At 38.6% G+C, this 15972-nt stretch overlaps 1 protein-coding gene across 2 annotated transcripts in view; it reads right to left on the reverse strand.

The window, feature by feature from the left end:
- Nucleotides 1-15972, reverse strand: part of ago4 (argonaute RISC component 4) — a 22220-nt gene continuing 6248 nt past the window's right edge. Inside the window, exons 2-19 of one of the 2 annotated variants that reach the window (XM_077506644.1) lie at nt 14632-14803; nt 14432-14552; nt 13018-13199; nt 12688-12824; nt 11534-11668; nt 11278-11365; nt 11018-11165; nt 9734-9853; nt 9488-9649; nt 6224-6372; nt 5894-6078; nt 4797-4956; nt 4532-4703; nt 3788-3931; nt 2637-2771; nt 2432-2533; nt 1866-2065; nt 1-631 (exon numbers count right to left, since the gene is read on the reverse strand). In XM_077506644.1, the coding sequence (XP_077362770.1) occupies nt 523-631; nt 1866-2065; nt 2432-2533; nt 2637-2771; nt 3788-3931; nt 4532-4703; nt 4797-4956; nt 5894-6078; nt 6224-6372; nt 9488-9649; nt 9734-9853; nt 11018-11165; nt 11278-11365; nt 11534-11668; nt 12688-12824; nt 13018-13199; nt 14432-14552; nt 14632-14803 (2621 nt within the window). In that variant the 3' untranslated portion in view covers nt 1-522. The remainder of the gene's footprint in view (nt 632-1865; nt 2066-2431; nt 2534-2636; nt 2772-3787; nt 3932-4531; nt 4704-4796; nt 4957-5893; nt 6079-6223; nt 6373-9487; nt 9650-9733; nt 9854-11017; nt 11166-11277; nt 11366-11533; nt 11669-12687; nt 12825-13017; nt 13200-14431; nt 14553-14631; nt 14804-15972) is intronic. The other variant, XM_077506645.1, reaches the window with a different exon arrangement.

Genomic DNA, 15972 nt, shown 5'->3' on the forward strand with positions numbered 1-15972 from the left:
CCCACCCAATAAAACCCAAGACCTTGTGACAGATTTTGCCCTGGTGGGCTTTGAGGTAAAAGTAGATCAGAGTCCTGCTTAGCTGGGAGAGCGAAAGAGCTTCGTCGACACAAGTGGTGCCGAAAGCACTCTGTCGCTCAGTGTATCTTAGAAATACGAGTGCAGACATTCAGATAGAAAAAAAAAAACAACACAAAATAATGGCTCAATTAGTACTGTGTGTTTTTTTTTTTTTTTTGTTATTTTCTTCTGTGCATTGGAAACCCGTGAGGTTTGCAGTGCTGATTTGCTGGTTCGAAAGGGCGACTTGACCGGGAAACACTGAATTGAGCTTGTTTCGTTAAAAAGCTAGTGGACGCAGAATCCCGTCAAAAGTGTCGCTTTGGTGCACTGTTAGGAAAATAAAAAGTGACTGATGAGAAAGACGAGACTACAAGGAAAAAAAGGATTAGCTTAGAATAATGGATGAAAATACAGACGGGATGGCAGTCCACGCGTGGACGGGCAGACGAGCTCGCTAGTTTAGGCGAAGTACATGGTGTGTTGGGTGTCATAGTGGATCTGAACTGCCTTGGCCAAAGCTTGGGGGTCACGGCCGTTGCTCTGGCCTGACACGTGGCTTCCCTCAGCACTGGAAGAAAGCACATGAAACAAGATAAGTGTTGGTCGAGTGCAAAGGCCAGCAACCTTTATTGTCAAAAGAGACATTTTTGGGCAAATAAATAAAATCCGTCTGGAGCTGCAAAACATTTTAACGTTGTAATGAACGTGTTGTTTGTGGTGGTCTTATGTAGTGAGGGCCCAACAGCTAATTAGAGCTGCACCATAACAGAAAAATATGCAGCATCCAATACGTAGAGATTCATTTACCTTTCATCTTACATTTTTTATTATTATTTTGAATTCATTTTTAGACTTTTCTGCCTGTCAAATTTCTGACTTTTAAAAAAAAAAAAAAAAAATTTATGGACTATATAATTTAATGCTTCTTCCTTTTTTGGGACATGTTATGTTTTGTTTTTTAACATTTTTTTCTGAGCAATTTTATGGACATTTAATCGTAATTTTCTAGTTTTTCTTTTTGGACATTTTATGGATATTTTTGCAACATTTTCTTGCCTGCCTTTTCTTAAATCAATTTTCTGACTTTTTGCGGCAATTGTGTGTACATTCTGTGGTCATTTTCAGGATTTCTTCTTTTGATTTTGGATATTTTATAGTTGTTTTTTAAATGTTTTCTTTTTTTTTTTAATCAATTTTCTGACTTTTTGGCAATTCTAAAGACAGTATTTTTTTTTTGCCTTCTTTTGTTTTTTATGGTTACTTTTTGAATGCTTTCTTTTCTCCCCCCACCTCCCATTTTTTTTAATTATTATTATTATTGAAATCTGTAACATTTTTGGCAATTTCATGGACATTTTATGGTAAATTTTTGCTTTTCCTTTGAAAATTTTATAGTCACTTTTTGACATTTTTTTTAGGTAACTTTTTCATCTAGCTTTTGTCTCTTTTTCTGAAAACTTAAAATTTTGGACTGACACTTATTGAATATGTAATTCATCAAAATCAATTCATCTGAAGAATATTTTATTTAAAAAATAAAAATATGTTTAAAAAGGCTGCAGACCCCTGGTCTAGTGACAAACAATCCACCGCCAATTTTAATAATAATAATAATAACAATAACAATAACAATTAGTATTATTATTATTAGCTGTAATATTTTTGGCAATTTCATAGACATTTTATGGTAAACTTTTGCTTTTCCTCTGAACATGTTATGGTCACTTTTTTTTTTTTTTTCCCCTTTTTGTTTTTCTAGTGACAAATTCGGACAGAACCGGGTCGATGTTTTGCGACCTCACCTGTCATGGTCTTTGTCCACCAGATGGTATCGGGCGCGGAAGGCCACCAGCCTGGCGTAGTAGGCGGGCGCCGGGATGGAGACGGAGCGCGTGCAGCGGACGTACGTGTGGCACAGCTGGTAGGTGAGGAGCTGCAGTTCGTCGGCCGTGAAACAGTTGTCGTCCCACAGGACGTGGTAGTGTGACGGACGACTGGTACCCTGAGGAAGTGCACGTCAAGGACACGTTTATTGTAGGCATGCAGCAAATGCGTTTACAGGAGTTTAACTCATTGCATGACCAACTTGAAAGCTGACAAAAGCTTTTAACTCCATCCATTTTTCACATTGAAACCAGGGCTGTGCAAAATTCTGAATTCAACTCAATGGAGGAATTAAAAACTTAAAAAAGGTCCTTATCTTGTCTTAGTTTCAGCTTTTGATGATGTCAAACCCAACTGTTTTCATTCTATAACATAACATTCAATTGCATTATAAATCATTTCATGCCAACTTTCCATTTTAGATTTACAGTAAAATGTAAGTGTACGTAACGCAGCATCCAATGTGTGCATTACTGTGCCTCACCTGAATTCCAGCGTGGCTGCACAGATAGAAATCAAACTCGGACGGATGCGTAATAGTGCTGTCCACTGTCGTACCAGCCGGTACGTTACCACTCTTCCCAACCTAAAAGTGACATACAGACGGGGAAAAAAAAAAAAAAAAAGTAAATAAAAAATACAACTTGATTGTATATTAAAATAAATAACTAAAGAAAGAAATATCTCACCCTCTCGGCTTTGTCAGAGCAGAAAAGACGAGTGTGGTGGCGTTTCTGGACCACGATGTAGGTAATGCCAGGTCGGTAATCCTCCTCCAGACTGATGCATGCCTTCCTGATGGCTATCAATTCCGGCCATGCTACCTGAAAATGAAGAAAAAAAAAAAAAAAAAAAAAAAAAATTGCGAAACGCCACTTAAAAACAATGAAAAGGTTTGCTTACAATCTACTAGGGACGCATGATAATATTTTCAACCGATAAACAAATAATTTAGAAAGTGCCGATGATGTCGATAACCGATAAGTAAGCCGATAATTGTATGCAAAATTAATTTAAATACAAATATACTTTCGAGTCCTCCTATAAGTCGAATGATTGCAAACTTGACCACACGTACTCCCCAATCTTCGACTCAACACTGTGTTCCAACTATGTTTTGCATTTTTAGGGTTGGAACATCCATGGAACTAGGGGCATAAAAACCAACAAAAAAAAAAATAAATAAATAAAAAATAATAAAAAATAAAAAAATTCAAAAAATAAAAAATAAAAAAAAATAAGGGGGTGAGGAGAGGATTTTATTGATATCTCCGCTTCAAAGACAACCAGTAACTCATTTTGATTTTGCCAAAACAAAGCGGTCATGTTTTAAAAATGCAACAAAAAAATGCGAGGGTAACATTTTGTGGGGACGCAGTAACGAAAACCCACACTGGCGTCTTTCGATTTGAGGTCGCACGCATCCTGACATCACAAATATGCAAAACTACCATAGGAGAGGGGAGGGGTTGAAGATTTGGGCACAACTTGAGCCATATATGAATATGGTTTACTGTATTATATCAAATTGGTTTATAATTGCCGATAATTACCGGCAGATTTCTTTATTATCCGTTTGACGTTAAATTCGTCGATAATTGCCAATAATTATCGTGCATCCCAACACTCTACTATTAACATTGTTTATCATCAAACTGAGCAAAACAATATTTCATGGGCATTGTGTTTCAATTTAGCTACCGATACAGTTTCCTACAATACAATTTTTTAATCATGGGGAATGACATTAAAATGATGTAGCTGGTAAACTAACCAGTTTGAGATTCATATATGTGGTCGAAACAAAAAATAGAATTTATAGATGCATGCAATATGGCACCTGTTTCATCTGGCCTTCAGACACCCCGCCACGATAATAGATGATGCGAGTGGGCTTGAAGCGTGTGGACTTGTAAAACTGGATTAGTAGCTCGCGCACCATGTTGGTCAGATCTTGAATGACTTCCTGGCTGAAGAGCTGCTCCTAAAGACACCAGAAAAGTCTTATTTCCAAAGATATAAATATTAGTGATAGACCGATATGTTTTTTTCAAGGCCGATACCGATACAGATTATTTGTAGTCAAGTTGGCCGATAACCGATATTTCAAGCCGATATTCATTTGCAGTAAAATGGGGAGGCGGGGGGATTCTTTCAAACTATATATAATTTCTCACTGAGTAACAAATTCATGTGAATGTAGCTCATTTGGGGTTTTTGTTAGGGTTCGTAAAAACGTTTCAAAAAGATTTTTGCGGTGAAAAATTGTGTGAATATGTTCCAAATGTGTTTACGACAAATAAAAACTGACTGCGAACATCTTACAAATCCTGATGAAAACCCCAAATTCGCTACGTTCGCAAGTATCCCCTGCTCAGTGAGCTTTATCGGCCTTCAGATTCAAAACATGGCCGATGCCGATATTTGTCAAAATGCCAAATATCGGCCGGGGCCGATTATCGGTCTATCCCTAATAAATATAACAGCACTACAGAATAAAATAATTTATAAAAAAATATATAATTTTATTTTAAATGTAATAATTTATAAGTCAAAACTAATTTAATTAGAAGGACTTTAAAACCTGGGACATGTCTTGACGGGACGTCTGGACTCGCACTGTAGCACAGTAACGGCTTGGGTGGCCGTCCATGCTGCCCACCACCGCCGCTATGGATGGCTTCTTCCCATCACCTGCTGGAGGATGAGTGACATCTGCACCCAAGAAGATGACGGGCTGCTGGAACACGGACGGCCTGAGCGAGACAAAAAAAAAGGAACGTTTTGTCACGTTCACATGTAACAATTCTATTCATATTGACAACATTCAAACCCGAAAGGATCCAGACCTCTGGTGCGGCACGAGGACGTTGTTGATGCCTCCCAGCTTGGCATTGATCTTGAGGCAGAGGTTGGAGAGAGTTTGTGGGGACGTCTTTACAACATTCTTCACCTGAACACACTGGGTGGCCATGCCAAGGAGGGTGTCGCCCACACGCTTCACCTCAGCTATGGACAACAATACAGTGGTGATTAGTAGCGCTGTCACTATCGAACATTCGATTAATCAGATTCATTTGAAATTTTGCATTAAAGCGTATTATGAAAGTATTTCTCCCCCACGATTACTGTTTGATGTACTAGGTTAGGTTAAAAACGGATGTTTGCAAATGTCTTGTTTTGATTAAACACAGAAGATAATCAGTCTTCTTTCATGAAGGACTACACACATCAGTGAACAATCACTGTTGATATCCTGAAATCAGATCAGTCATTTGCAGTAAGAGAGAAAATATTAGTGCAAAAAAAACAAACACATTTTAAACAAAGAATGGACAGCTTTGTTTAAAAATTAACAAAAAACAACTTGCAAAGAGCTTCCAAGGTCATCAGCATGTTAAGCTAAATTAAAAACTAAACAAGTAAATAGTTCTCTAAAATATTCTACTGTAAATAAATGTTGCCAAAATTTCAATATAACTCCTAAAATTGTATTTATTTATGTTTTAATTTTAAAAATAAAGTGGAGGAAGTTCCCAGTGTCAGCGTCAATTTTTATAAGTGGAAATTTAAATAAATCCATAAACGAAAAGCTCCCTGTATCTCAGCAACAAATGCATGCGAAATTGTGAACGTAGCTAATATTGGGTTTTCGTGGGAGTTCGTAAAAGATCAAAAGATCCTCGCAGTCAGTGAAAATTTGTCTGAACGTCTCACAAATCCTGATGAAAACCCTCAACTTGCTACGTTCGCAAGCTTTCACCGCTCAGTGACATACCGGCTTTATCAGCCTTCTGATTTGTAAAAAGGTTGACGTCGATATCTGTCAAAATGCCAAATATCAGCACCGATAATCGCCCCGGCCTAACATATTTTATGCTTCATCCAAAAAAGCAACTCGTTTTACCACGGCATTGCGGCTTTAAACTAAAACCAGCGCGCTTACCGTAGACGGGCGTTTTGCCAGGCAGGATGACAACAATGAGCTGAAGACCCACATAAGACATCTTGAGGTGCTTGAACATGGGCTCCACGCTGTCCGCTCCTTGCGCGTATTTACAGAAACATGGCTGGCCCTGAATGGGCATCCCAGCATCCTTTGAGATCTTGCGCAATTGGTCAGTGAAGCTCCTACCAAAATGAAAGCCAAGCTCATTAGCGATCAGCAATAAGCAGAAGATATCTAAGCTGCTACAACGTAACCTGGAGTAAGCGTGCGTTAAAGGAAGACTAAAAGCTTTGCAAGTGGATATGAGTTATCCGTTGGGGCACTCACTTCAGCAGATCTTCTCTGCACTGTTTCTGTGGCGCGAAGCAGGCCACAGCCCACACCTTGATCTCAATGCCGGCGTAGAACTGCTTGCCCCTCATGTCCCACACGCCCTGATTGGGCGTGGCCACCGTTTTATTCTGCGGAGAGAGTCCCTAACCTCTTAGTCAACCCCCCGGTTTGATGAGTTGATACACACGGTTGCAAGAATGTTTTGTTCCTCATTCAGAGTGGTTGTAAATACAAATCCAAATGGTCAGAAGCTTTCTACGTGGTTAACAAGCTTTACCAAATACTATTAAGAGCCTAGTAGGCCCGTTAGCAAATGACCCAAGTAGTTAATTGTGGCCACTTGGCAGTATGTGTGTTTCTCTAATTCTTAAAGAAATGCATACTTGAACATAAGTTTTAAGGACATCTGTCAAGTATCACGTACAGTAAGCGAAACTAAATCATAGAGTAGGTTACAGATGAGAAAAACTGCAATAGAAAAATGGAATAATAGATAACTGAAGCATAGTACACAAACAACATGCAGTTTTCAAATGGAATGTCCAGTGTGCCCTCGTTTATCGCGGGTGTTACGTTCTAAAAACTGCCCGCGATAATGGAAATACATGTTAAAAAAAATAAAATAAATAAAAAAATAATAATAAATCCTGTTAATTATATATATATATTTTTTCATTTATTATGTTTTTTTTGTATGATTTTTACTTTATTATATTTTACTTTATCTATTTATTTTTTTTCATTAAAAGTATGTTTTAATTTATTTGTTATATAGCACAGTATGTAGTTTCCATCTCCGGAATGCAATGTCGTGGAGCGACGGGACAGACACCGTTGGAAAGAATTAAAAAAAAAAAAAAAAAAAAAAAAACGAGCTGTAAATGTGAACCCGCGATAAACGAGGGAACACTGTATGGTGTATACCATTCATTCAAAGCAATGAGAGAAATGGTAAACGCTTAACACAGTGCACATTTAAAAAGGTATTCACTGGAAGCCGATTAGACTTGTGTCCCAGGAGGCAAAATGGCTAACTGTTCAATTGAGAGTGGAAGAAAGAGTGCCGCGTTGAGCTCTTAAATCAAACTGCAAATCGAGCGCAGAACAAAATGGGGAAAATCCAGCCAAACACTAATACAGAGAGATCAGTATTATATTGCGCGTCAGCAGAATTGTAAGGATGTTTTATTTCCTGTAAGGAAGCCAAATTAGCCCTCAAGTGGCTTTAAAAAAAAATAAAAAATAAAATAAATACTGCTGGGTGATAAGTCTCATCGACATCCTGGTGGCAACACATTCACCTCACCCCCTCTTACAATCCTTGTATCCCAATTCAGCCGTTCTCACCCAAGAAGAAGATACCAGTGGAAGTTTGCATTTCGCTCTAGTGTTCAAACAGGGATGAAAATCTCTCAGTATGATGATTTCCACACGGATTAGCGTAAAACCATTTACAACTAATTTTAGCATCAATTACAATTTTTCTAGCTCTCTCCAGATGTGGAACGGATGGCTGAATTGAGATTCAGTGGGTCAATCAGCAGTCTTTCATGATTAGACCTCCCCCGCACACTAGACAATTAAACATAAAGGACTACATATACACATCTTTACTATCTATTAAGACTGTATTTGCACGAAAAAAAGTACAGCCCACGGGCCACATTTGGCCCATCCACAGTCTGACCAGTCCTCGTAGCCTTTATGAAGTCAAAATGTCAGATAGGTGTTGTTTTATTTTTCAAATCTTTATATTAATGTGCACACATGTCAAACCGAAAGAAACACGTGTCTTCAGTGTTGCCAACCTAACAACTTTTCCATTCGTTAGCATTTTCTGTGTATGGAAGTAAGAAGGGAATTTTCCAGGATTCCCCCCCACCCCCCCTTGAAACCATTTCAATGGTTTCTGGGTAAGTTTGAGATGCTGAAAATGGCTTCCATTCATTTGAATTGACTAAGTTTTCAGCTATCAATCATTTTTAATAACTGATTATGTGTTTTGAGCGTTTAAGAAATGTACTTAGATCGTTACTGAAATTTGTGTTTGTGCTTTGGCAGCAGCTGCTTTTACATTATTAAAACATTGTCTACTGCTAATTATTGACTAATTTTCTGAATTTTTGCTCGATTTCCACATGAAACATAGTTTGCATGTTGAAGGTTCTCTGCAATAACTGTTCCATCGTTCATATTGAACCAAAAATGAAAAAAATACTGTGACATGCTTGAAAAACATACAGCCTCAAAGTTGTAGCTTTAAAAAGGGATACTTCACTTATTTAGCCCATTATAGCAATACAAAGTTGATATTTTGCCTACAATTAACTTGATACTTTCATTTTTCACATACAATTAGTACCTTTAAAAACACATTTTGCAACTTGCTGTCGACTGAAAATGACATCACAAGGGCTCAGGTAACTAATCACAGCTCACCTGTTTTCTAGTTTTGGTCATGTGACATTCACAAGCTGAGCTGTGATTGGCCCTTGCGATGTCATTTTCAGTTGACAGCAAGTTGCAAAATGTGTTTTTAAAAAGGTACTAATTGTACATGAAAAATAATGAAAATATCAAATTTATTATAGGCAAAATATTAACGTTTGACTGCCAAAAATGGCTAAAGTATCCCTTTAAGTGATTATCAATGTCATAACATCCATATTCTTAAACAAAAATATCTTTAAAAAAAATAAATAATAATTTTCTGATTCAGCAAGATGAAAGTACCCTAATCATTCAAACTTTATTAGTACTAAAATGTATTAGAAATGAACATTTCACCAATGTGGGATGAATAAAGCTTATACATAAAATAGCTCCACAAACAACAACTGAATGCATTACATAAATTAATGTAATTAATGGAACTCAATTGAGCACTCTGGCATGGCCTTCACCAACTGTTCGAACACCTCACATGGCCCCTCTGTAAAATTAATCGCCCACCCCTGCTATAGAGGATCTGCACACTGAGACTGCTGAGCTGCACCACAGGATTTCCCCACACCGGGCTCGTTCCAGGTCGAGTTCATTTAACTGTGGTACTAGTTTAGTTTGGAAGGAATTGCATTCTTTTTCATGCTGTTAGGTTCTCGATACAGCAATGTATGTTGTGAATTTCGATGAAAGGACAATATGACACTTAATGCAAACCTGGAAAGAAAAGCCCATAGTTCCAACATTCACTCTGATGCCCCCCACCCAAGTGCATTCTCCATGAACCCCAAAGTGTAGCCCCGTCCCGGTACTCACCCTGCCACAGTCCCGCCCTGTGTCTGTACTCACCCGGCCCCCATACTGTAGCATGGGCGCCGGGAGCACTCGTCCTGTCACCTCGGTCATGTCATTGTGCACCACAATACCAAATTCTTTCAGATACGGGTCGGGGCCCCCAACCATGCTGTTGCTTTTGACCTGGGCAGCAAAACAGGTGAAGGAAATGAGGTCCGAGTGCATTATTTGGTATTGTGACTTGACAATACATAGGTGTTCCCTCACCAGTCTGCTGATCTCTTCTTGTCTGTCAGGGGCGGAGCGAGCGGTAGCTTTGATCATGGTGGACGTTTGGTTGTCTGTCAGTTTTTTTATACAGCGTTGCCCGGCTACAATGTTACAGACCTGCATTGAACGTGCACATACAAAAAGTGACTGGTCATGAAAGGGGAAGCCAACCTTAAACATTTCTTAACAATAATATATGTGACCTCACTAGTCTAAACATGACATTCTAATTAACTAATTCACTCCCAGCAGCCATTTTGACTGAAGCAACCCCCTTCGCTCCTGGCTGTTTTACTGGATTTTGACTCGTTTTGCAAGGCCCACATTATATCGTGTTGGCAAATTATAAAAGTTTGGCAACTGTATTTAGACCATATTAGTGGAATAACTGCTTCAAATGACTGACATGCTGTCTCATTCATATCATGATTAAATGCTGACTTTTTTTTATTTATTTATTTATTTTATTGGGGGGGGGTGTTATTTGTTGGGTTAAGGATGTATGTTTATACCTTAGCCGGATTGTTGTGTTTATGCAAATTGCTGAAAGTCAAAAATAAAATATTCTTAAAAAAAAAAAATTCCATCTATATTCACATTTCTGGTGAAAAAAAAAAAAATGTCAAAAAGAGCTTGTTCCAACATGGCCCTGGCTGATCTCATACTCTGCTGCCACCTGCTGGTGGTTTTTTGTAATAACTGCCATTATAAGCCACCTCTGTCAAAAAAGCCTTCTGTACGCTCTTGCATAAGAAAAACAAAAACACGTGAACAAACATTTTTGGGAGGGAAGAACAAAGTATTAAAAAACATATTTACACGTTTTTGGGTTTGAATGAGTTAATAATACATTTGTGGAATAAGAGTTCTGAAGCAAAATCCAGCCGTTTTTAGCCATCTCAGGGTGCGGCCATTCTGCCACTTGCTGTCGACTGAAGATGACATCACAGTTGCTTGGGTTCGGGCAATAACCAATCACTGTTTTCTGACGCTGAGCTGTGATTGGTTGTTACCTGAGCAACTGTGATGTCATCTTCAGTCGACAACACATGGCAAAATGGCCGCCACCTTAGATGGATAGAAACGGGTGGATTTTGCTGTTTAACTTATATTCCACTAACGTAATATTAACCAGAATACCATATTTAGACTAGTGGAGATGCATAGAACATATTGTCAAAAAAAAAAAAAAACAAAAAAAAAATTGGGGAACTTGACTTCCTTTTTAAGAGGAGTTTTTATGGCACACTAAAGTTACTTCATAAACAGTAATTTTCTCACCTCCAATGGCAGATAAGTGTGCTTCTGTTCCTGTCCTACTTGCAGACAGGGTAAATGTGGATACTTGAGCTGCAGATTGTACTTCTGCTTGAAATACTGAGCGACTGTGCACTCCATTGCCTGGCCATTCTCAAGCTGTAAGGGGAACCTGTCAAGAAAAGGACAACGTTGATGCACTGCACAATACTGCCTAATCATTTTTAATACAAACTTAGAAAACAATTGGGAGTTTACAATGATAATCGCTGAAAGTAAATTACGTTTGGTGGCTGGCTGGTCGCCGCGTGACGTTGCACACCCGATACTTCCTCTTCATCTGACCACAGTGTGTGACCTCCACTTTCAAGCCTGTTAAAAACACAAGAAAACAGCAAGATTCAATTCCCACAAGCTTTTAGTGTGCAAGTTGGAAATACTGTACCGTGACCTAGACCAAGACAGAAGAAACTGTTTTCATTTTGAGCGCAATTACCCTAATCCAAGCCTTTAAAATGGAAATATTTAGCCAACACTCACCTCTTATTTCCTTGGTAAATTTGACACGTTGCGAATCAGTCAGCGGTTTGGTCTGCTCATTGATGTTCTGTATATCTAAAACTTCGCACATGAACTCGATCACGGGCTGAGCGCGGTAGAAAGCAGTGGCCGACACTGGAAGGGGTAAGAGAGATACCACATTCACCCATTAATTAGGAACTATGAGCAGAACAATTTCATGCATGAAATACCGCTGGCTCTGCATGGGCTCAAGTGGAACAGGCGCAAAAAAAAAAAAAAAAAAAAAAAAAAAAAAAAAAAAAAAAAAAAAAAAAAAAAAAAAAAAACTTTGAACTGATATGTACAGATGCTTTTAGAGGGATTAAAACAGATTGCAGTCAGGCTGAAGGTCTTATTTCTAGAATGATAATTTGGTTTATTCATTTTTTTCCTTTCGGACACATTTCAGCTTACATCAATCACATCACATCTTTTGCAACATTGACATCCGAAGGAAGGGCTGACGGGTAGAAGCCGAGGCTTATTCGAGACCCGTCCCCATCGACCCATTACTATAACGCATCAGTCATATACATTATCTAGAATAGTACATTTTTATCGTTATCCATCCCATACACTGCTCGCTCAGGTCATCTTGAAGGTCCGTGTGTAGATTGTGGTTAGTCCCAGTCATTTGGAACTGGTGAGTCGGTTCCCAGAGGCCACCAAGTAGGCCCACCCCGCCAGGTGAGCAGCCAAGACAAGCGCAATTCTTCTCTTTCACCAGTAACATCTTCGCTGACCTCTGATCAGCTTACACATATGTTGTGGCTTCCAGAAGAGTAATTTGGCTTGCATTCTGCCCATTGCTTTCAAGCAATTTTTGCCTCGATTCTAGCTCAGCTCAGCACACCACTGTTGCTAGCACTTTGTAGTTCTTGATGACTCCTGAGCGCTACCCAGCCTAGTTCACCCAGCAGAGCGGCCCACACCAGGAACCAGACCACCAACCCCGATTTGCTCTGACTTTACATAATGGAACCAACATAACCATATGCTCATATCAGTCCTCTTACAAACAGCAAAATAAAAAAAACTTAATGACCCAAATAACACATTAAGAATGACTTTTTCCAAAGTAATCTTATCTTGAAATCTGTCGCTTGACCCAAAAAGTTGCAGCACAGCCTTACCATCGATGTTTAGCATCATGTTCCACATGGCAGGACGGACGGACTGATGGAAACCAAACCACACTTCCCTGCCACCACCCAACGGATGGTAGTAGCCCTCAGGAGGAGAAAAAAATGAACGACCCACTGGAGTGTATCTGTAGAAATGGAGACAAACAAATTTTTAGAAGTCTTGAATTGTTTGTATTGCCATTATATTATATTGAAACAGGATTTATATGCAACATAACACCTGTAGATGTAAAGCCTCAAATTTACATCCATCTTGAAATTCAGTCAAAGAGTCATAAATAGTGAAAAACTGTAAAAGTAAGAGACATATATGAAGACCTCATGGAAGGGAGATGCCGTGTGATGACATCCAGAGCCTGAACAGAGTCCTCGGGTACTTCGTTCAGGTGGCCGGACAACGCTTCGAGCAGCATCTGAAGACTGACCACAGACACCCACTGCAAAGACACCTTGAAGGTTTGATCCTTCCCTTCGCCAGGTAGGGTCACCTCCAGATCCACCTAAATATGGTGGCCAAAGTGAAAACGAAAGAGCAAATGAGATGGAGGAAAATTGATTGCGCGGGTGATAACAGCAAGAAAAAAAATAAAAATTAGGCCTCAGTATGGCTGTCAAGACAGTGAAACGCGTGAGTGATTGTGCCAATTAGGAAACCCAGAAAAGTGTGGCAATTGTACTGTAAAGTGACTTACTAGGAATGCAACTCAAAAGATTAAGATACTGAGATAGTGCTGAACAATGAAATGGAAATCAAATAGACATCGCAATGCAGTAGAACGCAATTCTCAAATCACAGTTTTGTTTGTATTGTTCTTTTGATCCAACTTATAACTTTTTTTACACCACATTTGGTTGGTACAATTGTGTGAAGTTGTTGTGGTGAATGCTTAAAAGGCTGAAAGTTGCCCTTGTAAAAGAGATCTTGATCTCAATGGGTTTTAGCTGGTTAAAAATAAAGGTAGAAAGTTCAAGTGGTTAGTCAAGTTAACACTAAGAAGAAGATCAACAGTTTTTCATATCTATGATTCATTTGCCTTAAATTTAGCTTAAGAATAATACATCTAATATTGTTTATTAAAAGACAGTGATTTGAGTTTGTAATTTTACTTTTATTTTTTTGAAACATGTAAGGAAGCCTTTAACTTTTTGACCGCCAAAAACATTTAATAACGATTAGTAAAATCACGATGTATGCCGCCATAAACGGTAAACGACGTCAACTACATTTGTTGCCGTTTTTTTGTTTTGTTTTGTTTTTTGTCAATGGGCAGTGCAACGTCGAAGTGCAGTGCTGCCTGGTCAATGGGTTGTGAAACCAAAATCACCCACTAACTCTGGCCGGCAGATGGCAGCACTGTATCTGTTTTCAATGGGCTGCCAATGTATGGAATTACAATGAAACGTGACGGAATCTGATGAGATAGAATGTTTTCAAGGATGATGTGAATGATCAAAGCCTTTGTCACATTAAACCTAATTTACAGAGCATCACTAAACAAAAAAATAGTGTCAAAGCCATGTTGTGGAGAAAATATATATATTTTTGAAAAAAAAGAAAAAAAAAAGAAGAAAAAAAAAGCTTAGTTTTCTCCTTTCAACAGGAACAAGCAGGGTTTTAAAGAAAAGGATAATAATAGGTTATTTCAAGTGGGATCCAGGTGTGCCTTGCCTTCAGGAAGTAGACGGTGATTCAACCATTCTTAATAAATAGCCACTCATGTGGGATACTAACCCTGTCTCTCCCTATTGGCAGTGGATGTGCTGTGTACATGTTCCTCTTCCCATCATAACCAGGTTGCCGGTCCCCAAATATTTGCATCTTGAAGTGCCGCACCATCGTGTCCACCACCTCTCTGGAAGGCAAAAGAATAAAACGGGTGATGAGACGCAAAGAGTGTGGCGAGGTTGCGTCCAAGTTGACGCAAAAGCTACCTGTTGACCCTCCGCGGCCGTTTCTCAGGCTTGATGTCGATATCGTAGTGATAGACATCAATCTTGGGAATCTGCACTTGGAAGTGGTTGGCCAGGAGACGGATGGGTTTCCCCACCGTGCCGAGGCCGGGACGCCGCGGAGGCTGGAACAGAGAGGCAGGGGCAGGCGGGCCTGGAGACAGGAAGGAACAGTCAACATTTTCCACTTTGTCACATGCATGGGAAAAAAAAAAAAGACATCGATACACTGAAAATTATTTTTTTTTTTTTTTAAACTTGGGAAAAAAAAAAAAAAAAAAAAAAAAAGTCACAAACTCATCCACACCCTGCCCGCTGACCATGCGGGTCAAAGAGGGACCGTCAAAACAATGACCTCTAATTATTATCGGGTCCACCCCCAGCTCCACCCAGACATGCGAGGCCACCCACCCCAAACATTGAGACAAAGAGACTTGAGACTTCTCTCAGACAGACAGCAGCAACGCCATATGGAGGGGTGTCTGGGATTACCGTTACGTTTGCTACATAAGCACAGTTTTTGCCCTATATCAGGGGTCAGCAACCTTTACTGTCAGAGACAAACCAAAACTGGAGCAAAACAGTGTGTTGTTCGTGTTAATCTAATGTATTGAGGGCCCAAGAGCTAATTAGAGCCGCCCCATTACAGGAAAATATGCAAATATTCAATACTTTGAGATTCATTTTCTTCTACTGTAACTTTCATCTTCTGTTTTGGGATTTATTTATTTTTTTGTAATTTTTCATACATTTATAGACTTTTCTGCCTTTCTGTCAAATTTCCGACATATTTGGCAATATTTTGGACATTTTATGGTAATTTGAGATTTCTTCTTTTGTTTTTGGACATTTTCTTTCCAGGATTTTCTAAAATCAATACTCTGACCTTTTTTAGCAATTCTGTGGACATTTTATGCTAATTTTCAGGATTTCATCTTTTGTTTTTGGACATTATATAGTTACTTTAAGAAGTTTGTTGTTGTTTTTTTAATAATAAATTTGACATTTTACTATAATTTTCTTTTTTTTAACATGTTTCATTTCTTCCATTTTTTTGGCAATTTCACAGACATTTAATGGTAAATATCTGCTTTTCCACTTTTTAGACATTTTATGGTCACTTTTTGGACATTTAAAAATAAATAAAGAAATAAAAAATTTGAACTCTGACCATCTTTGAATACTTATTTTTTTTATATATAAATCATTAATTCAACTAAAAATAAATACAATCTTCCCTCGTTTCCCGCTGGGGTTAGGTTCCAAAAAATACCTACAATAAATGAAATCCGAAGTAGTTGGAGTTATGTTTTACATTTATTA

Source organism: Festucalex cinctus, chromosome 19 (genome assembly GCF_051991245.1).
Source record: "Festucalex cinctus isolate MCC-2025b chromosome 19, RoL_Fcin_1.0, whole genome shotgun sequence".
NCBI lineage: Eukaryota > Metazoa > Chordata > Actinopteri > Syngnathiformes > Syngnathidae > Festucalex > Festucalex cinctus.